The sequence below is a fragment of the Carettochelys insculpta genome, chromosome 28 (assembly GCF_033958435.1).
Source record: "Carettochelys insculpta isolate YL-2023 chromosome 28, ASM3395843v1, whole genome shotgun sequence".
Classification (NCBI taxonomy): domain Eukaryota; kingdom Metazoa; phylum Chordata; order Testudines; family Carettochelyidae; genus Carettochelys; species Carettochelys insculpta.
In genome coordinates, this window is record NC_134164.1 from 5,667,178 (window position 1) to 5,693,803 (window position 26,626).

General features: G+C 49.5%; 1 protein-coding gene across 1 annotated transcript; it reads right to left on the reverse strand.

Annotated features, from left to right (window-relative positions):
• Window positions 1–854: 854 nt before the first annotated feature.
• On the reverse strand, window positions 855–26,626 carry RAB5C (RAB5C, member RAS oncogene family). Its single transcript, XM_074978938.1, has 6 exons — window positions 26,502–26,626; window positions 9,288–9,533; window positions 3,816–3,967; window positions 3,368–3,490; window positions 2,472–2,565; window positions 855–1,996 (listed from the first exon to the last, which is right to left on the reverse strand). Exons 2-6 carry the CDS (start codon window positions 9,451–9,453, stop codon window positions 1,887–1,889), a joined length of 645 nt encoding a protein of 214 aa, XP_074835039.1. The 5' UTR covers window positions 9,454–9,533; window positions 26,502–26,626; the 3' UTR covers window positions 855–1,886.

The window sequence follows — 26,626 nt, forward strand, 5'->3', positions numbered from 1 at the left end:
GGGCATTCCCTTTCCTGGGCAAAGCAACCCTGCTAGAGGCACAACAGTAGCCCCCCTGCCAGCTACTGGTGGCTGCAGTCCAGGGTATTCCTTGCAGGGAAGTGCTCGTCACAGCGGGACACCTGCTCCAGTGGCTGATAACAGGTAATCCTGTCCGCAGCAGCTTGCATTTAGACAGCAACAAGCAGGCCCTGGCTTGGACCTTTGTCCTGCTCAACCTTCAGAAACAAAAGTTTGTTTAGAGCTGTCATTTTCCAAAGTGTCCCACCAGCTTCTTCTGCTCCTTGTCGCAGCTCTAGGGTGCTGCAGCTGGGGGAAGCCTCCGTGGGATTGGCCCTTGGAGTCTTTCCATCCCAGGGATGGAAGCCTGGCACTGAGGCCACTTTTGCTCTAGGGGAGGCTTTGTTCCCTGTGCCTCTAAGGCCTGGCTCACCCGTTCTGTCCCTTTAAAAGGCGCCCTGTGTTCTGTAGGTAATTCAGCTCACTGTCTCCAACATGTGCCCCATTCACATTTCCCTTCAGGTGAGGCAGCTGCCCCAGCACACCCAGGCAGCTAGACACTGCTACATGGATCATGGAGTCCAAAGACATTGCTTAATATGTCATTGGCTGGCTGGAGGGCCTGGGCAAGGCCCTTGTGCCTCAGTTTCCCCTCCTGTAGCCCAGTGGGGACAATACTGACCTTTTATCACATGCTGTAAGATTTTATGCTGTAAGTTTTGGGGGCCTAGCAGAACACAAGTTCCTTATGAAACACCACTGGTCAGCTTCACTTTTGGATGCCTGGGGCATTTCAAAACCCACCTTTCCTATACGTGGATTTAAATTAAAATAGCCACACACGTTTCTGGTCATATTAGATTTATAAAAATTTTTTTTTTTTTTTTAATCAAACATAAGTTTGTGATGAAGACTAACTTGACAGATCCTCTTAAATACCGATCCGTGTAAGACATTGCAGCAGGCACCAGCCAACAGAGTTACCAGCAACAGAAGGTATTTTAATACCTCCCCCTTCCAGGTTTGTTTGCGTGGAACTGCCTACAGCTGGCTTCCACAGCTAAGTTGCCCCTAGCCCCATCTCTGGGCATAAGCAAACTGGAGCAGTTTCGCTAGAGAAGGTTATTAACATTAGTGGCATTGCATTAAGGTCAAAAAGGACAATTTTGTTGTTTTTATACAAGATTTTTTTTTTTTTTGCAAAAAAAGTCGCAACAGGATTATTAGTGCATTACACCAGAACTGAAGAGAAGTTGGCATGCTAAAGTCCAACACCGAAATAAGGACAACAGAAGGCTAGCGAGTATGTACGATACTGAATGGCTACGTGTAGAAGAAATGTACAATACAAAAATACAGAAAAGAGCTACCCCCCTCACCCCAAAATACTTGTAATCGTGATTTTGTCGAGACACACGGCTGAGGCTGCAGCCGAATGTCACTATAATGCTATTGTTTTGTTTAGTGGTTGTTCCGGGCACCCTGCCAGGAACTCACCGTAGCTCGTACACAGGGATAACTCTGAAACAAGATCCCATCTAAGATGCACGTTACCCTTGTTTCCAATAGTGAAGGAGAAGCTTGTGGGGCCTGGCCGGCTCCAGCCCTTGCCTATCGCAGGCAGGAAGAGGCCAGCGCATGTATCCACCACCAGGAAGAGGGGAGAGCAGAAGTTCATATATTAAAAAAGTGACTTAAGACTTAAAATGGAATTAGTATTTGTACAGAAAGGTGCGGGTGGAATAGCTCCCTCCAGCCTAGGATCAGAAGGAGATGGAGTAATCACGGCAGCTGCGGTGGCTCAGCTGCTCTACCGTAAGTGCGATTGGTGCAAGGGGATTCCAGTCAGGTCATTGGAAGGGCTTCGGGCAGGTGGGAACAGCGGCTCAGTTGCTGCAGCACTGGCTCCTGCTCTGCGGGCTGGTTTCTTGCAGGTCCACGTCCCGATTCCTGCCTGAACTGGTGTTCTGGGGTTCGTTTTTCGGCAGCTTCTTGGCTGGAGAAAGAGGAGGAGGGGGGTCAGTGGGACTCGCCTGCAGCAGAGGTAGCGACAGCCCAATCCGTTTCCCCTGCCACCCGACAGCAGCTGGCAAGGCTGGGCTCTGCTCCCAAGCGGAGTTCAGCTTTCCCTCCAGCTGGATTTGGGATTGTCAGGTAGGCACTGATTCCACATGTGCCCAGTGCCTGGGCTGGCCAGGACAGGCAGCGCTCACCAGTAGCGGCCAGGCAGGCTCCAGTTTTACTGCAGCTGCAGCCGCCGCCACCACCGTCCTGTGGCAGGGCAGGCAAGAGGCCCTTTCACCCACAGGGCTGGCAGCTTCTATCTAGGCAAGAGTCTGCCCAGGAAGCAGCCCCCCTGGTCTTGCTCCCCCAGGGACTGCTGCTGTTGGAACAAGCAGCCAGGTGGTGCATTGCTGGTTTGCTACATCCTGTACAGGCATCACTGGCTGCGTGGCTGCTGCTCCGCTTACCGATCGCCATGAAGATTTCGTTCACGTTCATCGCTGTCTTCGCGGAGGTCTCCATGAACAGCAAGCTGTTGTCGTCTGCATACGTTTCGGCTTCCTGCAGGCAATGACAGGGTGTCTGAGGGTGTCCGTACACCCCCTTCGCTGGAGGGGTGGGCTGCGAGGGATAGACCTTCTGCCCAGACCCCTCTCACGCTGGGTTCTGCCCCTCCAGCCCTGGGAGGTTCATGCTGCCACAGGCAACAGCACAGCCCAGCTGGCATCCCCCCTTCCCGCCCACATGAGCTCCCGCACCTGGTGGGAGGTTTTAGTGGTGCTGTCAGCAGAGCCAGCCCTGCACAGGGTACTGCTCACGAGGGTTGTGTGTGACATCTGCCAGGACAGCCACTGGGCAGGAGGCAGAGGGACAAGGCTGCAAGATCAGCGACCTATCCCCAGTCTCAGCGCTGCAGCGAGCGCATGGCCTGAGCAAGGCAAGCAAGAGCCTCGCCCAGGGCACGAGTTCAGAACCCAGCGCGCTCAGCAAGGTGGGAGCTGGCAGGCCTGGAAAAGAAAGATTCCTCAGATGCCTGGCTGCTGTTTGATCACAGGACGCAGCTCATCTGCTGTGGAGAAAGGCGGCAGATAGCGGGTAGATGCCCGGGGGGGGGGGGGGGGGTCTGCTTTGTCTTCTCCATGGGGCAGCCCCATCTCTGGGGTGGGTCTTGGAAAAAGAGGTTGGGTGCAGATGGGCTGCACTTCCCTTCGAGCAGTCAGTGTGACAGCTGTACTGAACCCATCTTTGCCAAAGGCTTTAAAATGCACCACTTGAATCACCCAAAATTGGAGATCAAGGGGAAAAAAAAATCCCCTTTTCTACCTCAGAACTTGGGCAGTGTCTGCCCCCAATTCCTGCTCACCTCGAAGTCCACAGCTCTCTTGCTGGCAAGGTCTGCCTTGTTGCCTGCTAATGCAATTACAATACTGGGGCTGGCCTGCCTCTGCAGCTCCTTCACCCAGTTCTTGGCTCGTACAAACGTATCCTAGAAAGAGGCATGAGGCAGTGGTCAAGAAGGGGACCCTCCTCCCCTCCCTGCCTGGGACAGAGGGGCTGACCCTAAACAGCAAGGGGAACTCCCCACTACCCTCCAAGCACTGTGGCCAAGGCTCAGTGGTTAGGTCACTAGGGAGCGCAGTACAGAGCCAACAGGGAAGATCAGCTCAGGTGTCAGCCACCCTCTCCCCTGCAGCATCCCCAGGATCTGAGCCAGCAGCATCCCCAGGATCACGATACCCAGCCACTGGTTCTGCTCCCCTTCTACAGTGGTGCCAACCCTTCAGCAAGGCAGCCGGTGCCTCCGTACTCACCATGTTGGTGATGTCATAGACGACAATGGCTGCCTGGGCGCCCCTGTAATACATCGGAGCCAAGCTGTGGTATCTCTCCTGTCCTGCCGTATCCCAGATTTCAAACTTCACCGTCGTGTCGTCCAGACAGACCGTCTGCGTAAGGAAGGCGGCTGGGAGAGAAGCAGCTGGTCAGCCCTAGGTAGGGCTGAGTTAAGCCAGACCGACTTTGAGAACCTGGTTCTCTCGTCGCTAGGATGACATGCTGACCTGGTTAGATCCGTATCGAGCACGAGATCTGACGTTGCTGAGTAGCCTCCTACTGAAAGGAGCCCGGGGGCTGCAGGCCAATGGGGCTGTTGCCAGCCAATTGGTCTGGTAATAGGCTGTAGTTCTGGGGAACACTCGCCCACCCCAGCAAAAGGCTTAAGGGCCACGACCTGCCTAACTGGGCACTTGCCAGCAGGGGGAGCTGCGAACACGTTTGCAGTTCCTCTGAAGACCAGTTTGGAGCTCATTTCCAATGGAGCTGTGCAGCCTCAGCCTGGGGTGGGAAGGGTCCCCAGCTACCTCTTCCTTGGGGCACTGAGACAGGGTGACCAGACGGCCCTGGCCCACCACTTCGTACACGCCTTCGGGGGGGGGGGGGTGACCAACAGTTCTGAAGGGGTAGCTGATGTCGTGAATGCGCCACATCATTCTGAAAAGAATCGCCTGAGCCAGCTAGTCGCATGTGGCTCCTGTGTTCAACACCACGGCTTCGGGAACAAATGATGGGGGCAGGGACTCTGGGAGAAATGGGTACCAGAAGTGGGGGAGTGGGACCCCCCACCCTTTAGGGAGCTTCCAGCACTCCTGCTGCCCCCTGACACCGATGTTCCCTATGTTAACCAAAGGAGGGGCCTGGCTAGATAGTTTTCCAGCCACTCCAGGGGGTCAAAGCAATCGGGGGGGGTATTTTTTGGCCTCTTAAAAGCAGTCTTGATAAAGTTTAGGGGGTAGAATGGTAACACCACAAGCTACAGCCACTTCCCACCCTTATGCTGTACCACTTCATTTCACTAGTTGATAAGCGTGTTATAGCTTTAGCTAAACCCAGGCGTTTGAAGCGTCTGGGAGCTCTCTACTTGTGCTAAGACTGGTGCAAAATCATTCCCAGTGTTGGACAGTCTTTGGTTGCACTGTCCAAGAGGCTGCTGCAGAGTATGAGACACCTGGGCATCAAGGCCAGGGGTATTTGCACAGTCAGTTTGTCATGCAAAAAAGCATCACATCCAAAAGCGTGAGCAGGCTGGGGGTGGCTGCTCTGGGAAAGGCACTTGTGGCTGGAGGGTCACCAGGACACAGCTGTCTAGGTTGCACCCTGGGGAGAGCCACAGTAAGGTCAGTTAGGACTATGACCCAAGCAGTCAGGTAAGCTGCCCTGTGGGCTGCAGTGAAGCTTCTGAGGAACTACTCAGAGTGGCTTTCCAGGCACAGCAGTCCATTTGTGCGCTCCTGCAAGAAGCCCCTGCTTTTGTGCAGTCCCATACAGTCACTGCACAGCGAGATCAGGCTGCTGATTCTTCCTTTTTCCTTTAAGAGTTTAACGTCATTCCCCAAAACTGAAAGTGGAAGGTTGCGCTATGCTCCTAACCTGCGGGCCTGGCTGAGTCATTCACCCTGCAAGCTGCTCTCAGTAGAAGGCCCAGACCTGCTGCACACCCCCCACTGCATTGCAGGGAGTATCTCCATGGCCCCTGCATGCTAGTGCTGTGAAGGAGCCAGGCCCTAACCAGCACCGAGAAGCAGAGGCAGAAGGGGATAACATTACAAGCAAGCCAAGCACTGGGGTTTAGGCCTTCCTGAGATTCCGGGATTTCTCTATCACCACTTCAGCAGAGAGTGGAGCTCAGTCATTCTCCCAGCTACTGGAGCACTAGCTGTACCCTGATGGAAGCAGAAGCCTTCCATCTCTCCTCCAAAAACCATGAGCTTACTGCCCAGCAGCATGCATAGAACATGCCCGTTTGCCAACCCTTAAGTGACAAAGCCAAAGGCAGGCCACTCTTTCATGCAGCCTGCAGAAGGGTTTGAACACATCCCCCTTTGGGAAGAGGACTCAGTGCAGGAAAGTGCCTTTTACTTGCTTTCCTGCTTCGAGAACAGGCACACCAAGATGCAGGCTCACCCTGTGCAGAATGGAAGTCTTGTAACTGCAGCAGCAAAGAGAACAGCTTTGCCAGCGGCTTGCTGACTCTGCCACAGGTAGTGCCAGAGCTATTTCTCTGGTTCCAGAACCGGCTTCGCTTTGTTAACATTCCTTCAAACTCCCTGGGAGCAATACTGGGCAGCCCTTTGATGTTCAGCCACCAGATTTCCTTCACAAACAGCAAAGCCTGTTTTGCACTGTCACTTTGGATCACTACAAGGCTGTGAGCTTTGAGGACAGCCACATCAAGCAGGATGGGCATGGGAAAGTAGAGCTAACGGAGCACCCAACACCCTCCCAGACATACCACTGAATGCCTCAGGCAGAGCCTACAGCAGCCATGGACAGCAGAGACTAGCGAGTGGGCTGCATGCGTGACCCTCTATCTCAGGAGGCCACAGCATTGAAATTCAGTGGTGGGGAAACCTGCAGCTGCAAGCTGCCCATTAGGATTCCCCCTGTGGGCCATCTCCCCCGGCTTCTTGCGCATTTGGCACGGAGCCCTGGACTTACCTACTCCTCCCCTCCTTCCCAGAGCTTCGAGTGCTGCAAAACAGCTGATGTGACTTCCAAGTTCAGGGAAGTGCAGGGCTCTAGTGTGCCACCCCCCTGCAGTGTGCAAGCAGCATGGGGAGGGTGGAGATGTAGGCTGCAGAGGGAACCCCAATGAGTCATCCGGGTTACCCACCACTGGTGGGCAGCGTTCCCAGCAAGCCAAGGCAACACTCCGGATGGAGAGTGAAGATCCCTTTGAAGCAGGGGAATGGGTGATAGTAAACAGCCTTGTGATGGGGTTCAGGGGTCCCCAAGCTCTGCACCCCATCTGCAGGCAGGAGTGACTCACTCAGCAGGTGTAACAGGAAGTTTATTAGCAAAACCAAAAAGCAGTTAGTCAAAGGGCACTTTTTAAAGACTAGCAAAATAATTAGGTGAGCTTTCATGGGACAGACCCACTTCTAAGAAGGGGTGTGTCCCAAAAGCTCACCTCAATTTCTTTTGCTTGTCTTTAAAGTGCCATTTGACTGTTTTTTGGTTTTGCTAGTTTATAGACCAGCATGGCTCCCTCTGTTACTACAGGAAGTTTAGGTGACAGGCACAGCTCAGGACAGAGGTGTCAGTACAACTGGCAGAGAGTCATTCCAACCCATCCTGGGGAGAGGAGCCTGAGGGGTGCCCCATCTGGGGTCTAGCCCCCCTCAGCCCAGGCTGGCTGCCTTCCAACTGTCTCCCCACAGCTTCTAACTGCCGCCTCTGATTCAAAACCCCCTCAGCTCCTCCCTGCTCTTTGTTCAGGTCAGAGGCATCACCTGCCAGCTTAGGTTACAGCCCCGGGGGGGGGGGGGGGTGGTGTCACCCTTAGCTGCTGTGAGCTGCTCTGTCGCACACCCCCACCTCCATCACAAGCCCATACGCAGGACAAGTCCAAAGGTCAGACTAACACTGCTTTTAGCTCAGACAAACACTCAAAAGCCACCAAGGGTCACCAGTCATGGGCGCCAGAGAATGTTTGTGAAGAAGTCATGTGGCACCTTCTAGACTAACGCATTTTGGAGCATAAGCTTTTTTGGGCAGAGACCTGCTTCAGAAGCAGGTCTTTTCCCCACGAAAGCTTATGCTCCAAAATATTTATGAAGTGGCACTTCTTTATCTAGAGAATTCCTAGACCAGGCACTCTGGACTTAATGCCCAACAGGGGCCCCCCCCAACGAGGAAACTACTTTCTAGCCTGTTACTCTGGGGAGCAGCACAGAATGGACAGCGGTGAAGTACAGTGTGCATCAATCCTTGTGGCTTCTCTTTCAGGAGGGAAGCTACTAGAATTGGAAGAGGTTCACAGAAGGGCACAAAAATAGTTAAGGATATGAAACAGCTTCTATGTGAAGAGAGAGAGAGAGAGAGGAGACCAGGACTGCTCAGCATGGAAGTGGGCGAGGTCCACAGATGTCTAATACACCTTGCTTTCTCCATGCCAGTCAAAGAGGCATTGCTTAGCTTTTGCATGACAGCCAAGGCTCCACCCAGTGAAGTCTGAGGCAGCGGGTTTAAACACTCGCATAAGGACTTTCATTATCAGGCAGCCCATCTATGGAGCTTGTAGGGATGTCAAAATAGTTAATGGTTAAAGGCCAGCACTGAACCCTTTCAAGTTAAGGCTGCTGCTGATCCTGCCCCAGCCATGAGGTTCTGCTGTCCAGCCTGCCAGGCTCTCTATGGCTGGGGCGGTTTGCCAGCAGCACCAGGCCAGGTCACCGGCAAGGGACAGTTAACCAGTTAATATCCCTAGGATGTTGGAGGACCACGTCTAACTGGGCTCAAAAAGGAAGTAAGAAGTTCACGGAGAAGATTCATCAATGGCCAGTAGCCAAGATGGTTGGGGCACAACCCCCTACTCTGGATGTCCCTAAGCCTCTGACTGCGAGAGCCTAGCCCTGTTCTGTTCACTCCAGCACGACACCAGGCACTGTTGGAAGTCAGTGTCCTGATGTTGGATCACCCCATTCCTATGGGATTTCTCCCAGCAGTGGGGAGTATGAATGCCTGAGCTAGTCTGTCCTGGCATCGCAGCTTCCCTGATCACCTCTTGTTCTACACAAGCCACACGTGAAGTGTGATGGACTGTGACTGCCACTCTCCAGTCCAACTAGCCAGACAGCATCCTGCATGGCTGTGCAGGATGGGAAAAGGAGTCAAGGACCCTGGGGAACTCCATACTCTTAGGAGCTATGTGTTAGCTAGTATCCATGCACAGCTCCTTCAAGAACCTCCCCCCAGGGCAGGGATTCCTAGCTGATGACACTCCTTTGGCCCAGGCAGACACTCCTGGTTCCCACTAGAGAACACACTCATTGCGAAGTTCATACTGTGTGTCAGTTAACTTCTCCAGAGGCAACGGCTTAGCATCTCTAGCACGTTTCCCCTACTGCAGTGGGAGGGGGCATTACTGCAAGGCCACTGGCCTATGAAAGGACGAGAAATCCCCATGACCTCCCTTAGCCTGTTGCCTTTCCGCAGCTGGTGGAGTTTACCTGCCCCACTCCACAGACTGGGCCCCAAAACCAGCCTTTGAGCCGAGATCACCTTTAACCCAAGCGCTGAGGGCTTTAATGGACACTCAGCCTGGCAAGAACTGCCCTTGTCCGAGGCACAAGGGGTTCTGGCACAGGGAAAGGCCTTGCCTGAAGGCAGCAGCAGTAGCACAGCCAGGGAGTTCTGGATTCCAGCCCCAGCCTGCTTCTTTGAAACCATCCCTCTAACACCTGAGCCAGAGCTCAGCTGCCTCCCCAGCACAGCCCAGCACTCACCTCCAATTGTGCTTTCCTGGTACTCGTGAAACTGTCCTTTGACAAAGCGCAGGACGAGGCTGGACTTCCCCACGGCAGACTCCCCCAAGAGGACAAGTTTAAATTGGCAAATTTTGCTTCCAGCTGCTGGGCCGTTCGGTCGAGCAGCTCCACCTCGACCCGCCATGGTCTGTCACAGTGCGGCAGCAGCGCCAAGCGCACAGGCAGTGGGGACAAGGGACTCAGATGCACTCTGTGGGCTTCCAACTGCAGGGGGAAGATGAGAGATTGCATTATTGGCACCATGTGCAGCGGTGCTGGGGTCGATCACACACTTCAGAAACAAGCTCGTTTCCTGCAGCAAGAGGAGGGAATCCCCTTCCACCAAATAAGAAACCTCCCAGCAAACAGGCCGATTATAGGTTCCTCCTTGGAGGAAGAACCAGGTACTTCATGCTCAGCCCTTGCCTTCACCAGTGTTCTCCCACGAGTATTGGCTCTGAAGTGAGACCCAGACTCTCCCAGCCTGTACTGGCTCACTTCACACTCCCCTTTCGCATGGCACAGCCTCTGCTAGAGTGGGACTCCTTGAGAGTGGACACAGGACCACACAATGCTTCACCTCACTGTGAGTGAGGACAGAGGAGAACTCTAGAGAAACTCCTGCGCAGTGTTCCCGGGACTCTTGTCTGTTCCCTGTACAGGTTCCAGCAGCCAAGTTTCATGCAGGCCACAGATCAGACCAACTGCATGTATTCTCCCATCCCCCTTTGGTGGAACTGATGTGGGACTGGGGTACTCACTGTTGCAAGTCACATTACCAATGCAGGGAGTGGGGTTGACCCATCCTCAGTGTGTAGCATGAGCACCAAGAGCCCCCCATCTTTACAGGCAACCCAGGTAGCAAGCTGGCTGTCTAAAGTGAGAGCACACACTGCGCTCATGAATGCTTGGAGCAGACAAGCTCAGCCAAATGCAGCCTGTTAAGCCAAGGTTCCTGAAACACTTGCAGGTCCATGGAATCGAGAGGCAGGAATTAATAGGGAGTTGCAGTGGTAAAGGACGGAGGAGCTTACCAAAATGGACCGCATGATGACTATTTTAACTGTACCCTCTTTGGAAATCCAAGAGGTATTCTGCCTGGATGAGAGGAGACTCCCAACTAAGAACAGAAGAATGGCCACATGGGGTCAACCTCAGCCCATCTAGTCCAGTATCCAGTCTCCCAACAGGGGCCAGAGCCAGAGGCTTGAGGAAATGTGACAGGCAATTTATCAAGTGATCCATCCATTGACACCCCCCCCCCCCCCCAAAACACAGCTACTGTCAGAGATTTTAGGACACTTGGGGTTAGGTCCCCGACTACCTGGATGATTCTGTTGAGGTATTTGAGCTCCATCAGCTTCTTATTCTTTGAACCCAGTTATACCTTTGGCTTTCCCTACACACCCCAGTACCAAGTTCCAAACAACTGGCGGGGAGGGGCGGAGGGGGGGGTCATCAAATGACAATAGGTAGCAGGTTTATCTATCTCCTATATTAAAAAAGTATTTCTTCACAGCACACAGTCAACCTGGGGAACTTCTCACCAGAGAATACTGTGAAGACCAGGAGTTCCACAGACCTACCATGCACTGAGTAAAGAAAGAAATTCCTTTTGTTTGTTTTAAGCCTGCTACCTATTTGTTCCCATAACACAAGTACTAGGGGTCACCAAATGACTTTTCCTTGTTCACTTACTGGTCCTGATTTTATAGACCTCCATGATATCCCTGCTTAGTCTCCTGTTTTCGAAGGCTAGTCCTGGTCCTCATGTCACCCATCTCCAAACCCCTAGTCATTTTTGTTCCCCTTTGATTGGTCAGTTTGCAACCCAGTGGTTTATAACTGAGGTGCGACTGTATTATAGCCTTCAATCACTGCCCAATCTGACACGTTAGTCCCTAGAGCAAACCTGTACACCACGTCATTCCAGCCTATTCCAAGTTTCTCTTTGTGGTCTTTACTATCTCAATTTTTTTTTTTTTTTTTTTTTAATTTAAAAAGCATATCACCCTCACCCCATTACGTTCTTATTCAGAAGATTTTAACTTAATGCATTGGTATGTTTATACTTGTTTATCCCAGTTCTCTGTTCCTCTTACCAAGGAGGTGCCAGACTGTCCCAATACTTCTGTTTTCTATGGATTGCACCCAACGCAGGAAGACCAGCTAGTTTTATTATCTTGTTTATCAGTTGAATGCCATGATGCTCTGCTATAAAAGCATCATTTTGCCCAATGACCTTAAACATACGAGAATTCATTCATTCAGAAACCAAGGAGATGCGTCCAAGGTAAACAGCTCCTGATGTAGCACTGCACGGAGAGAAACCCTCTGGAATGGCCTCCGGGAACACCAGCATGGGTATGAGCTAGGGTGGTCCTGGAGATAGCCTAACTCCACCGGAAAGTTTTGCAGGACCAATGAGATGAGGGTTGGTAACAAAGTTCGCTATGGCTCGAAGTAACGCTCCCTTGACGCATATGAAAAAAGGCTCTGCCTCTCTACCAGGCAGAGACTTCTCCTCTAATCACGCAGCCCTCCTTACGCAGGAGCCGGGGCAGCTCTCATTTGTCTAACCTTGTCCTGGTATCCCAGGTCAGCTTCTATCAGCAACAGGCAAACACTAGGCTGCTGTTTCAGATCTGTGTCACTCTACACATTAAGTCAGTCTCCCTTCAGGGGTCTTCATTTGCTCGGGATACATTTTATAGGGTTGTCCATTTCCTTCCTTGGGTTGCCTGCTTGGGGTGGGGGGGTGGGGAAAATGAGACTCTGCCAAATTCCTAATTCACTAGTCTCACAAGTAAAAGGAAGACCTGGGACCCTACAAGTCAGGTCTATTAGCTAAGCCAGAGCAGACTCACCAGGAAGCACAGCCTGCATGACAGTTTTGAGAGCAGATGACAGTCTGCTGAGAAGGTATACAATGAGACCGCCTGGCCCAGGGGTTTGACATAGCCTACTTCTGTGACTAGGCTACCACCAGATGGCTGGCTGGAGCCCTGGGTATTAGAAGCCCATGGCCTCAGTCCAATTTCTGCATAGCGTGTGTCAGATCCCATTAAAGGCACTAACTCCCCTGCTGGGAGTGTCTACACCTGCACTTGAATGATGTGTGTCACTCAGGGATTCTTAAACACCTTCCCCAAATGGGCAAAATTTTGCCATGCAAGTGTGAACACTGCTGTGTTGGTGGGAGCACTCTGCCACCCTGAAAACCCCCTCCTAGGGGGAGGAAGTATTTACTTTTCAAGTGCTGACAGCGGTCACACAAGCTGTTAGCAACAAGGCTTGTCACTGAAAGCTGAGTAACACAGGCATACCCTGGGACCCAGAGAGCCATCAAAACTGGATACCTTGTGCCTCTAACAGCGGCCCCACCATCTGTTTGGGCAGAACCTGGCATTGCTTCCCCACCTGTTCTACAGGAATATGACAAGTTGTCTCCAGGATTACAGCACAGCCCCTTTTGCCAGTGCTTGAGTGGGTTAGCGAATGAGGAACATACGCCTTTTTATTCTGTGCTTCAGAGGATTATTTGAAGCACAGTAGCACAAACGAAGCGCCAGGGCCACAGCTTGTGCGCGGTGCCTAGCAAGATACCAGAAGTCACTTGCCCACGTCCCACATTATAAGCCTGTGACATAATTCACCAGTGCATGGCTATGTTTCAGTGTCAAAGCTAGCGCACACACCAGAGCAGTACTGAAGCAATTGTGTCCGGAGACAAATTCCCTGATGCCAAACATAAGCAGTTTTTTTGCAGCTGTAACTTGGATCTTTGTTCAGCCATTCACTGCCAGGTACAGTGCAGTCTGAGAAAGCACTTTCAATTCTTATGTGCATGCTTCTGGATAGAATCCCTGAGACCTACATCATGCAGCAGGGAGATGCAGTAATTATAAGCCAAGTATTTGCTGTTTCTTGCTTGGCTCTACTTCTGTTTGATGTCTGCCGGCCTACGACTAGGTATAAAAACATTCTGAATTGAACGCAAAGCTGGCAAAGGCTGAAAACAGCAGACGTACCCAACTGATTTCAGACAGAAGACAGTTTATGTAATTACCTGCATTAAAAATAGCAGCATTCAGTTTGCATATGCCAAATACGGGTGCAGTTCTGCTTTCGTAACGTGCTGCAACACCAAGGCCTTCCAATATATCAGTAGTACGGATGCTCAGCAGCTATCATTCACACTCCGCATTGGAGCGTATCTGCTCTCGCCAGTCAAATCTGCACTGACTTTACTACTGGACGGACACCTCAGTGAAGGGACAATGGGGCTGTCAGCCAGTCCTTATTTAAATTTGTCAGTCCTGCAGCTAAGCAGGCATACAGGGAAGCTGGGTCAGACTGGATGTCAATTCCTACCTCAGCTTTGGGGGCGGGGGGGCGTGTCTCACCATATGTAGCGGGAGCAGCACGTAGCACCACCACACACTTCCACTGTACCCAAAGTCCCTGGCTGGTCCAGCAGGCATTCTTGAGAGCTGATGGACTCGTGCCCCCATATGATTACACTGGAGCCATCAGCTGCAAATGCTGGAATGGGCGCTTATTTCTGAAGTCTGTTTTTCCTCAGAATTTAAAATGCAACAGCGCCATGAGGAGCTGAACAAAGATTTGCTCATCAGCACTGGGTTCCGGCTCCTAGCATCCAATATGCATGCAGATGCCTGCTGCCATAAGGGATCTACAGAGACTTAAGAAGAATCCTGGCACTTGCTGTAAAGTTACCACTTCCAGAGGACTTCTGATCTCTAGCTTCTCGCTTCTGTGTGCGGGAGGAAAAATCAGAAGTGACAGCTGCTATTCAAGCAAGGCTGGCCCAGGAGAAAAGTTTGGAGGAGAACCTCTGCAGTCATGGGGGGTCTACTGTATTGTGAATGCTCACTGGTTGGAGACTAAGAGGTCAGAAACAGGCATTTTAAAATGCAAATAAGCCCACCTCACCTGAGTTCTTCCTCCAGCTAGCTTGCTTAACAAGTTATTACTTTTATTAGGTTTTAGTTGCTATTTTCCAGGCTCCTTTATACCACAAGATTTATGCAGTGGTAGTTCCAGGCCTGTCAGCTAGGCTATACCACAAACAAACCAGAGAAGTTAACTATGTTGCCAGAACACAAGTCACTTGAAAGCACAAGCTCAAGTTGCAGAGCCAAGCCATGGAAACAGAGGTATGGATACTGTAGAGAGGTGGGATTACCAATATGGGCAACCATCTCTTTAGGACTGGATACAAGGAATTTTTAACCCATCAAATCCAAATGCACAGAAGAGGTATGTGCCTTTTCAATAAGCAGGAAAGGGCAAACAAGCAAAGCCAGAGACAGAGCAGCCATTAAGCATGTTGTCCAGGTGTCTGCCGCATGTTTGTGATGACAGCAGCCCCCCAGCAAGTTTTGCCAGGAGATTGGAGGACTGAACGCTAAAACTGCAGGCGCCAAGCAGCAAGTCAGAAGGTGTGGTCTGCACTTAAGTTGATTGCCGATAAGTCAATTCTACAGCCATTGCATAGCTAGAATTGGCTTCCCTGGCTGTTCATACAGAGGGAGGTCAGTGGGGCAGTTTCCCTCCTCAGTCTCCCTTACATCTGGCGATACTGAGGAATACAGGGGTTGGCCGACTCCAGATATAGTCTGATGAAGCACATCTCTACCAGTGTGCAATATCAAGCTCAATCCATCCAGTAGTGTAGCCATACCTTTAGGGAGAGAGATTTAGCAGACTTTTTCCCCAAGGGCTATACTGAGCGCCAGGCCTGCTTCAAAAGCTTCTTAAAGCAGCACTTAGACCAGTTTTGTTTTTTTTGGGGGGCGGGTGTGTGTAAAGACTGGATTCTGGGGGAAACCAAGTGCTACCATTTAGGACAGCCAGAACAGCAAATTCCATCTCCCCCTCAATAAATGGCTCCAACAGCCAGGCCGGGTGAATATGCACTTAGCTTCATGCCATACAGTTAGTGGAAACTAGTGCTCTTTAGACAGCCCCAAAATTGGAGGTCACACGAGGTTCAGGCAGCACATTTGCTGTTGGCAAAGGTACAAAAACAAGAAAAAACAAAGCATCGGCTCCTGCTAGATCAGTCACGGGGCTTACATAACTGCAAACTTATCGCAGACCCTTCCGAGCCAGCAAGGGTTCATTACCAGGGACCCTGCCTTGCAGTTTACAATGATTAAGCCTTATGACTTATGCTCCTGCAAGTATTCCACGACCTTCTCTACCACGGCAACAGCCTGCACTGCTGTTAATTCTAAGTAACATCAGATAGAGGTTGCCACTCACTCAGCCTTCACAAGGGAGTTTCATTTACAACATGACCAGTTCTAAAGGGTTTTGCTAATGTTAATTATTGCCGCACCAGTCTGTGGTGGGGATTTTAGTTCAAACCCAGGTCTTAGCTGGCTTGTCTGGCACTGCCTTCAAGGAGCTCTGTACCTTGAACCCTCACCCTGTTACTGGGTGTACTGCGTGGGAAGCTGGACACATGCAGAAAGGAAGAGCACTGAAAAAGTGCGATAGCTTTACATTGGCTGCGAGGGGTTTGTCAGGCACCTGACCGATTAGCTGTCTTGCTACCTGCATCCTTTAAGCCCTAGAAGTGCATTGCTAGGTTGGACCACACTTCAGTCTTGACCAATGGAGTGTGAGAAACTGATTACATCTTCCAACAGGTATAGTCCAAGAAAGTCTAATCGTTCTGTTTGGCGTTTGCCAGCTCAGGAAAGTTCTGCAGTCTCTCCCTGCTCCTTTGAGTTTGAGGTGAGCAGAGCACCGCAGGCCAGCAAGTGGCAAGCCAGGGGACGCTCAGGGATACGGCATCAGTGTTTGGTGAAGCAGGCTCTATTTCTGCCGATAGCATCTGGACAGGACACTGCCACAAGGTTCCTTTATTCAGCTCCACTTAGGATACCCAAGTGCTTGGGGAATTTCAGTTCAGAAGAAAAATACCGCCAGTTTGCAGAATGAGGCAAACTACCCTTATTCTAGAGATTCAGGAGGTATAACAAACTCACCATCCTAGTACCTAGGTACTACTGACAACTGTTTAAGAGCACAGCTAGTAGCAGCTTCCCTGCAGCAAGGTAACTTTTTAGCTAAAAGGTGAAGAGGAATATATTCCCCTCCGCACCAATAACGTCACATGAGAGGAGCCTTGCAACATACTCTAAGTCCACATTGGGTAGCTCAAACCAGGGGAGAAGGTCCCAAGCCACTGGGGCTTCAGAGACTATTAGGCCTGGCCTGAAAAAGGGGCACTCCGGATCTGAGAACCTCTTCTGAGGCAGTATCGAGTGGGCAGACTGTCTCAAGCAAGCAGCCTAGAGGCTATGAAGAACTTTATGGGTCTAACATCTTAAAATTAACCAAAAACCTCAAAGAGAGCACCAAACGGATCAAAGCAGCAGTGACTCCCTGTTTTAAACCCAGGCAGGAGGCCCGGTATGATTTGATTATACCCACTTGTGTCAGGCTGGATTCTGATATAAACATGCAAAGTACTGTTTCAACTACTGGCATATGCTTGTGCCAAATCTTGTGCAAAGTGAGAATTCTACTGAAAGGGGATTATCCACAGATTGTTTATGCAGCTCATATGCATGTACCACTTTTGTATTTGAAGTTATGAGTATTGTCTCTGTGCTTGTATTTCAAGTGGTTGCTTCTGGGAGATACCAGCAAGAGATCTTGGCCAACCTACGGGAATGGGTTGCTAGTCAAGTGAATCAGAGTACTTGAGTGACAATGGCTCTTGAATGGTTCCAGTCCACAGCCGAGGAACTCAGCTATTGCTGGGAACCTTCAGACCAGCACGTGAGCCGTGGCTGCAGCCTCAGAAGGGCTGAGTCACGCATGGACAGGGGACTTGCTCATACCGTCACACAAGACCATGGGAATTCTCTACATGGGCAAGGGTCTGGTTCCTGAGACTGCCTGGTTTGGTGTGTCACAGTGGAGGAACTCTGATGGATCCCTGCCCAGGGTTTTTGAAAGTTTGTTAATACGCATAACTCAGATGCTTTGTATAAAGTCTCACACAAGGTATCACTTTTAACTTTTGGATCTGTAGGTTCTGTTTGTGCCTGTTGCCTGTCGTAACACCCCCATTTTGGGCTGCAAGTTGCCCTGTTTCTAAGCAATTCACCCTGATTTGACCATTTCAGCAGCACGCCAGAAAAACCTCCAACACAACACTGAGTAATTTAAGTTATTTCCTATATTGGTGTCTGAGCAAGTCACATCTGCTACACTGAAACCCAGCCATTTTAGATGGGACATCAGATAACAGTTCAAAGCACTGGGACACTGACACATGGGCTGTCCTGTTGTAGTTCACTCACAGGCTTGAGCTGCACTTCATTGTAATGTAGACATTCTGACTCGGGCTGCAGCCTCCCATATGGCAGAATCTTAAGCCTCTGGAGCTCAGGCTGAAGCCTGGATGTCCACATGCTAATTCAATAGTCCCTTTCCCAAGATCTACAAGCCCAGCTGAGTTTTTAGGTCTACACTGGAATTAACCTACCATAGCCAAGTTCCAACAAAGCTTATACTAATTCTACAGCTTTACAGGGACTTCTTTGAGGACCAATTTAATGGCTTAATTTCTGCCACCAACTGAGCTTGCGCTGATTTATTCTGAGGAACAGCACAGCTTTGCAAAATACGTTAACTTGCGCTGCAGCAAGGCCTGGACTCCCTGGAAAAGGTTCTACTAAATGGCAGAAACAAGGACTGTCTCTTCAGTGAGCCATACAAATAGCTTTGTTCTGGTATGTTGCCTCAGGTTACTTGCCGCCGCCCCCCCCCCCAAAAAAAAGCGCCCTGTCTATATGGCTGTGGCTGCTCCTTTCAGCCTTAACACTTGACTCATGCTGGGGGTAGTGGTGGTGGGCAGGAGGGAGTGAAATACTAGTGATAAGTTTCAGTACTGAAAGTGCTGGTGTGGTCATCACTTCACTGTCAGCAGCAGCTCTCCCAGTGATCTGGTCACCGTCTCTCCTTCAGGGTAGGGGACTGGGTCTTTTTAAAAGAAAGCTGCCCAGAGCCTGCTCTCCAGCTCTGAGCCATGGCTGCACTGCCCACCTCACAGCACTGCTGCAGCAGTGGAGCCATATCCATAGACAGGCAAGTATTTAAACAAGATAGTGCCTGAACTCCTTCGCAGGGACACCTTGGAGTTAATGACATAAGCAGGTTCTGCTTCACCTAAGACCATTAACAGCTACACTTGCCCACTCAAGTTTAGGACAGATCTCCCCACAGTAAAGTCAGCATTCACAAGCAGGCCCCAGACAAGCCGACTGCTGTGGCAAGGGAACACCAAAGCCCGAGAACAGAAAACACGCTCCTGTTTCTAAGTTGTTTAGGAACCACTGGTTAGATACATTCTGATCCAACCCCAAGTGCTCGGTTCCCTTGGTACTGAGGAACACATTGCATGGGGCACCGCAGTGATGGAATCGTTGCCTGAAAGTAGCACTTTAAGCAGAACACCAACATCGTTGTGACTAATGAGCTTTGTATGCAGCGAGTCTTTTGCTGGCCCATAGACACTTAAGACAACCCAGTGCTCCTTTCCCCCATTTAGCAATCTTCAAAATTCTGGACTTCAGCAGAAGCCATTTAACTCAAATTCTGAATGACTACAGACTACTCATGTTCCTTATGCTTGTCACAACTGGCCTGGAGCACTTCTGGGACTCTCAGCATATAGCTGGCTCTCAGAAAACTAGTTACACAACTTCAATACATACTGAAGTATTTTCCTCCCAAATCAAGGTGTTCACACAGGATGAATGAGAGGGGATTTAATATTCTCAGCTGTGTTATTTCACAGAGCCCTCACTGGAGTCACCTGAGCTGCGCTGAGAAAGCAGAGTCTCTTCTCTTGGAGGTCAGTTAATGACCGAGACATCTTCAGGTCGCCCTCCTGTTCGTGAGGGTGATGGTGACCGTATCTGGCATACACAGATACCCACAATCTGCATTAGAAAGATCTCAGGTAATGTTTGGGAGTCTCAGCAAGAGTTTGTGGACGGGAAGTCTTTAAACCAGGAGTCAAACTAGTCTGAGGACTCACTTGGCCCACTGTTGTTAAGGTTAATTCTTCACAGATCAGAGCAAAAATAAGTGCTACCAGTTTCAGCAGCAGGAGTCAAGCCCTTCACTGGGGCTCATGAGTGCTGAAAGTTCACTAAAAAGCCAAGACAGCAGGCAGCCACATGCAGAGATGATACCTGGAGATTGAGACATAGTGGAAACAGCTGTGCCAGGTTTAAGTTAAGTTTCCCTGCACTCTGCAGTGATGGAATCCAGCCATTGACAGCAGAATACCCCAAAGGTAGATCCCTAATTTTGCTAGTTATATTGCTAGCCTTCATGATTGTCTGCAATCAGCTGGATAGTGTTCTCTGGGTTACAGTGGGGTCACATGAAGATCCATCTTCACAATCTGTTCCAGCAGTTGTGTGGGGTGCTGGGTAGTTCATTTATCCTCAGTCTTCCTCCTTCAAATTCAGGCAAATCAGGGAATGCTGCCCTCACTATGGAACAGGTGCTTGTTATGTGCTTATGTAGTGGGTGTAATAAGGAGCAACGGAGCATGAAAAACTATGCAGATTTATTCCTTTGAATCCTGCAAGCCTTGGCTTGAGTCTAATAAGGCTTCTTCCTTTCATGAATCAACTACCCCACATCATAAGCCAGGATGACAACATGTAAGAAATGGACAACACTGCAAAGTTTAGTACCTCCTAGAATCAAATGATTCTTCTTACTCCTGATGAAGCCGAATAAGGAAGATAGATTTTATGCAAGTATGAAAGCGGCGGAGACAGGGGCACACCAGCTTCACATGGGCAGTTACATGGCTCTCCAGTTGGGGCTTTAATTTAGCTGAATGGTATGACTAATGCTTCAGAAACAGCTGTTAGTGCCCTATTAGATCACCATGGCTGAACTGAGAAACATACAATTAAAACAGGCTGAGGTATTGTTTGTGTACTCTGAGTACACAAGGAAGGTGACAAGGATAATATTAGAAGCTACATTCTCGCTAATGGCACCTAGGCACAGCATTCTTGTTTACGCTACTCCAGCAACGCAAAGCGGGTGACAGACTAGATCGAATCGACAGGAAGGCAGCCCCAGAAGTAAGCTCTGTAGTACTGCTTTGGCCAAGGCCTGTAATGGAGTCATCCGTCAAGCCCTGCCAGCTAAACAACCAATTTTAGTCAGACCCACTTTTGCTAACACCCCCACTCATAAGACTCCCAATGAAAAATGAAATCACTTTCCCATTAAGAATTGGAAGAGAATGGTAAAGCATAGTGTCACCAGCCAAAGAAAGGCTTGGTAGTGTTATCAGGGTAGTGGGTAAAACCATCAAGGGCCTTGTCTTTCTGAACACAGAGCACCTAAGCATGGTTCTGGATGCTACAGATAGCTCTTGTCCAAGGATGCACTGTGGTAAATGCTCAAGCTCCTCAAGGCAGAACCAGTCTAAACAGGATTCCCCTCTAATGTGTGTTCACCCCACATATATTGTGGAATGTCTCGACACCCCTGTGATGGAGGGGAGCACCAATGCCTTCACCCTAGAGGATTTTTCAGTTTGCGGCTCACTGGCTGTGCACATCAGCAGTGCGTTTGTATGGGGTGTGAAGATAATGGTTAGCTCTGAGTAAGACAACTACCCCACCTACAAGAGGAGCCCTGCCACCCAAAGGGATCCCACTGCATACTTTTGAACTGGGACCGAGGGTTGTCTGTCATGTGAGCCTGCATCTACCTTGCTGGACTACTCAGCATAATCCATATGTTAGTGTCCTATACACATTCCTGAAAAGGCACATTGCGAAGACATCACACACAATTCACCACATGGAGCACTGCAATGCAAAACAAGTATGAAATGTCATTAAGATTCCTTCTTGGCTTTATGCAACTCACCCTAACTGCTCCATACGAGAAATGGCACAAATTTTAGGGCTTAAATAGACCCTATTGGCTCCTATAGGAAAGTCTCTGGGAGCAAAGAAATACGAAGTTTCCAGGCAACTGCTTGGAATTTTTATGGAGTCACTCTGAAAACAGGCCTGGCTTGCCTGACAGTGACTAAACTTCATACCCTGGAGGAGGACAGAAAGAAACAGACCTCATTGCTTCTGCACCAATACCCTAGTTTCCAACAGACTGGCCCAGGAATTGAGAGACCTCTCAGTTCTTAGAAATATGGGAAGTCATTTGTCTTAAGGGTTTCGTTCAACTCTCTTACAAGTTAACACCTAATATTACAGAACAAGTCACTAGTTTTATGCACCTTAAAGGACTTCATCTTCTGTTTTATTATTCTCTTCTCTGCAATTCATTTGGTTGCTATTTGCACTTATCTAGGGTCTTCTGCACAGCAGTACGGAGAAGGATTAATATGAAGGAGACCAAGATCACAGACTGTCAAGGGACTGATGCAGAAGCTGAAGCCCACTTGAACTGTAATTGACTTGAATGGAAGTTGGAGCCTAAATCCACAGGAAATTATGGAGACAGACCTTTTCCATTTCTGGCTATTACTACAACTGAAGCAAATTTTAAAATAGGTTTATTCCTCTGCTGATATCATTACATTTAACTTCCACTTCCAGACAGCTTTGCTTTCTCACACCCCAACTTCTGGTTATTAGCCCAGCCTCATACTATTGGGTTGGATTTATATCAGCCTAAATTTTTCTGTGAAGCTGTGCCCCTGAACAAAAAAGTACAGGCCTACACCAAAGCTGTCTCTTACTGCTCTCATTTAAAAATACTCCTTCTGGGTCTCATTTTAAATTGCCAGAGCTTCCCCTTGCCTGAAAGCTAAGCAGAATTCCTCGAAACTGACAGGGAAACACTTATCTGGTCCAGTTTGGGGAACACAGTCACTTGAGGAGCCTGTAAAGTGTATACATTCGCTCATTCTGGAAGGATGAAACACATCTAAATACTTTGGACATAGGGCACCAGAAGGTAACATTAGTTGAAGACACAGGGCAAGAGTCCGGAACTGGACGACTTCAGACAGATGACCATTCAGAACAAAGTGACTTATTCAGCAACCCATAAATGTTCAAAAGAGGAAAGAAAAAGAAAAGGCAGCCATGTAGCACTTGAAAGACTAAACAATTTGTTAGGTAATGAGCTTTCATGGGACTGTCCCAGGAAAGATCATCACTAATAAATTATTTTGTTTATCTTTAAAGTGCTACTGGACAGCTTTTTGTGTTTTGGTAGAACACAAACTATTCAAATGGTCTGTCTCCACAAACATTGTCATTTCTCAACACTGCAGTTCAGCGTGACACCCAGCAGCCAGAACATCCCTGGTGTGGAGTTGCTGACTCTATAGACTACTGCCAAAATTCCATGTGTGTCTACAGTCATGGCTGCTTCTACTTCTGGACACCCACAACATCAGGGCTGGGTCTACATGTGCCCCTTCCTTTCGAAAGGGGCATGTTAATGAGCAGGTCTGAAAGATGCTAATGAGGTGCTGCAATGAATATGCAGCACCTCATTAGCATAATGGGAGCCACGACGATTCGAAAGTGTGGCTTTTCGAATCACACACCACCCATGGAGACAGGGCCTTCCGAAAGGACCCCCCCCATTTTTCAAAAGCCTTTCTTCCTATTTGTGATCAGAAGAAGGACTTTTGAAAACTGAGGGGGTCCTTTCAGAAGGTCCTGTCTCCAAAGGGCCCCCCCAGTTTTCAAAAGCCCTTCTTCTGAAGGCAAATAGGAAGAAGGGCTTTCAAAAGGTCCTGTCTCCACGGGCAGCACGCGATTTGAAAAGCCACACTTTCGAATCGCTGCGGCCACCATTATGCTAATAAGGTGCTGCATATTCATTGCAGCACCTCATTAGCATCTTTCAAACCTGCTCATTAACATGCCCCTTTCAAAAGGAAGGAGCACATGTAGACACAAGGCAGGTGTCAGCTATTAATATTAAAAAACCCTGAGTGTGGCTATGAGGGGGAGCAACCAAGTAGACGATGGGTTTATTACCTGGAAGTTTCAAGAACATGAGCTGAAGTGCAGGACAAGGGCACATTAACTCAAGCAGGCCCCTCTCTCAGGCTAAGAGACTTCTTGTATTCCAGACTAACAGGCCAGTCAGCTCCTAGCCTTGGAAATTATTTACCTGGAATTCAATTACCTCAAAACAGGAAGAAGCTCACAAGCTATCCAATAGCTTGGCACCAAAGTTTGCTACACTGTCTCTTGTGCCAGTTTAATCTAGTACAAGCAGCACATCCATTATTTTGAACTCTTCTGTAAACAGAAGACCAATGATAGAAGCATATTTCACATGGAACAGTCAAAACAGTGTGCTGTTGTGCTCTCTCTTCTTCCTCTTTCCTTATACATTAAGGCAAATCAAGGTTGAAACTGTCAGCCATTTAGAGAAGCATATGGCATTAGAGTGAACCAAACTATATTAATGCTGCCTGTAAGATTCCCAAATCAGACAGTGTTGACTTTAATACCGCTGATTTTATTTATAAATTTTGACACATTTGGGAAAAGAGTTAGTTGCTCTTTCACTTACTTACCAAGACAGGAATTCAGAGTCCTGTTCCCTCAGCAACAGCTAATATCACTACTGTTCAGTCAGGACCACTGCTCCTTAACCCTTGCAGCATGAATACTACTCATTTTGACTCAGTTCCCTTTTGTATTTTTGTTACAGTTTAGCAGGTTAGAGGTGAGTTGCAACTCAAAAATGCTTATGCTGTAATAAAGTTTAGTTTAAGGTGACACCAGACTCCTTGTTTTAGTAAGGTCTACGTTTGAGCCCACCACAATGCAGTTAAACTGCATTGTTACCTCTTCTCTAAAGGTAAGAAGTGCACCTTCAAATTTGATACATTCAATCATCATTGCCAGCGCCACCTACTTCTCCCCCCACACACTTAAAAGCACAGTGAGAACAAGACTTTCTGAAATGGGAGATTTAAGTTAAGGTCTTAAGAATCCAGTGGCTCCCAATGCCTTTAACACTTGAAATACAGGGACATAATATTTGTGCCTTTTTGACAACTAACTTTAGGCTCCTTTTCCTGAAGTTCCTAGGCAGTTTTATTCCCACAAGACAATTTGTGCAGAAATCCAAGCTTTAACAAGAAAGCCCACAGAACTGCTCTAATCTTTGCTAGAAATCAGTGACCTCTAATGCCTATTAGTTTGTTGACACAAAACCACCATAGAGAAATATGCAGTATAATCTCACTTATAAATAACCAGTACACCTAAAGATGGCTGTAGTGGTTGCCATTCCGAAAGCCTGCAACATGGCATTTCTCCCCTCCTCCCCACACATGAAGAACCTATTAACTAGTAACTCAAGCAGCACTTGTGATTAAAGTCAACCCTGAAGAGCCATAGTCCCATGGACTATCTGGGAAATTAAGCAGACAGCTTCCAATTATGAAGCTTTTAAATCAAGAAGTGAACTGTAATAAATAGTAAATATTGCTCTATATGTAAACGAGAGATGATTCTTGGGACAGAGCCTGCATTCAGTACCTCTGAAAGATGTTTGCACACTTTTTTCTTGTGCAGTAGCACACACACACGACCAAGAAGTGTCTGAAGTTTAGGTCTTGTAAACACTATGCTAGGCTAGACATGTGACTGGTCAAGTTCCCTGGAAAGCTAGAGCGAGATGACAACAGAAACCAAAATCAAGTTATCTGGGAGATCGCTAATGATGGGCAGGCCACAAAGGTCTGTTTGCAGCAAAGGGAATCATGAGTCATTACACATTTACCAAGTGACAATACAAGCCAGAGAAGGGGAAGTTATCATGAAGTGGACTGTTCATGGCCTGGGAAGTGTTAGAATGAATGCCCTCCCCCGCATACTTACTGTGCTCCCTCCCCCTGCTCCCAAATATATTTTTATATATAGGCACACAAGTTACCAGCAGTTGCCATCCTGGATATGCTGTGTGCACACAGAGAGAGATGGGGTGGGCAAGATTAGAGTCAGCCGTACCCAAGATAATCTACTATCCTAACCTGCAGAGGTGGAAAGAGTACCTAAAAAGTTACTGAGTAGAAGTGCAGCTGCTTTCACTTCTGGGGACTTAGATACAATCAATATGTGGTGTGCATGTTAAGTAGCTCTCCAGAGGGACACCAGTGACTTGTACTTAAGTACATTCCCCCACCTCACCTAAAAAAGCAGCTGTACTTTTACTCAAGTAACTTTTGGGCTACTTTTCCCCACTTCTGCTAGCCACACTTCTCTCCACAGCCAGCTGAACTGGAGTCAAGAATTTAAGGAAAGTTACCTGTTTAAACAGCTCATGCACTCAGTTGCTTGCAGTCCTATTTACACAGCCACACCAGCTACCAAGGTACCTGTACAAGTTACTGATGGAAAAACTTCCAAGTAACTACGTAGCCAGTGCTACTCTCTGGGCATCCCAACAAGGATGATTGGGCAAATCTTCCTAAATAAAGTTACCTGACATCACCACCCTCCACTGCCCAAAATAAACACACTCTTCGAGGCAAGGCAGAGAATAAAAAGGGACAGCATGTGAGACGAGCTCACCTGACCTCAGAGCACCCTTATATCCCAGCCTACTGCTCACCACAATATCTCCCAGCCTCCAGAGGGAGCACACAGTCCAGAGGCACCGGCCCCCCGCCCACACAGAGGACTCACAGGCTCCAGGACACCCAGAGAGACTCTCCGCCCCGCCCCCGGGGGACAGTGCAACCAGCCCACAGCCCCCACTCATCTGAAAAGGACCCACCTGCCCTCAGGTGCAAGAGCACTTGGCCCAGAGCCCACCACACGCAGGGTGTCGCCCCTCCAGACACAAGGGGCAGGGTACACAGGCCAGAGCAACCCCCCCACTCCTCCCACAGAACCTGCCCCCCACCCCCGGGCCCTTTGTGAGGTCGCCTCTCTGGGCAGCTTCCCCCATCCAAGGGGCAGGCGACCCAGCCCAGAGCCTGCCCCTCCCCGGCCTCTGCCCCAAGCCCCAGGGCACCCAGCCCAGAGCCCGCCACACACACAGGGCCTGCCTCCCTCCGCCCCCCAGGGCACCCGGCCCGCACCCCCCACCCCACCCGACGCCCGCCCCCCACAGGCCCAGCGCCGCCGCCACCGCAGGCTCGGCCGCACTCACGGTTCCGGGGTCGCCTCCTTCCCCCGCCCCAGCTGGCTCTCAGGCTGCGGCCTCCACTTCCGCCTTTCAGAGGCTCCGTTTCCGGATCCGCCCACCCCTTCCGCTCCGGCCGGGCTTGGTGAGAG

Excerpts from the sequence above, each read along its gene's own strand:
- RAB5C (XM_074978938.1), bottom strand. The coding sequence starts at position 9,453 with ATGGCGGGTCGAGGTGGAGCTGCTCGACCGAACGGCCCAGCAGCTGGA. Across the intron at positions 2,566-3,367 it reads AGAGAGCTGTGGACTTCGAG|GAAGCCGAAACGTATGCAGA; the intron begins GTGAGCAGGAAT and ends CATTGCCTGCAG. Across the intron at positions 1,997-2,471 it reads CGAAATCTTCATGGCGATCG|CCAAGAAGCTGCCGAAAAAC; the intron begins GTAAGCGGAGCA and ends CTCTTTCTCCAG.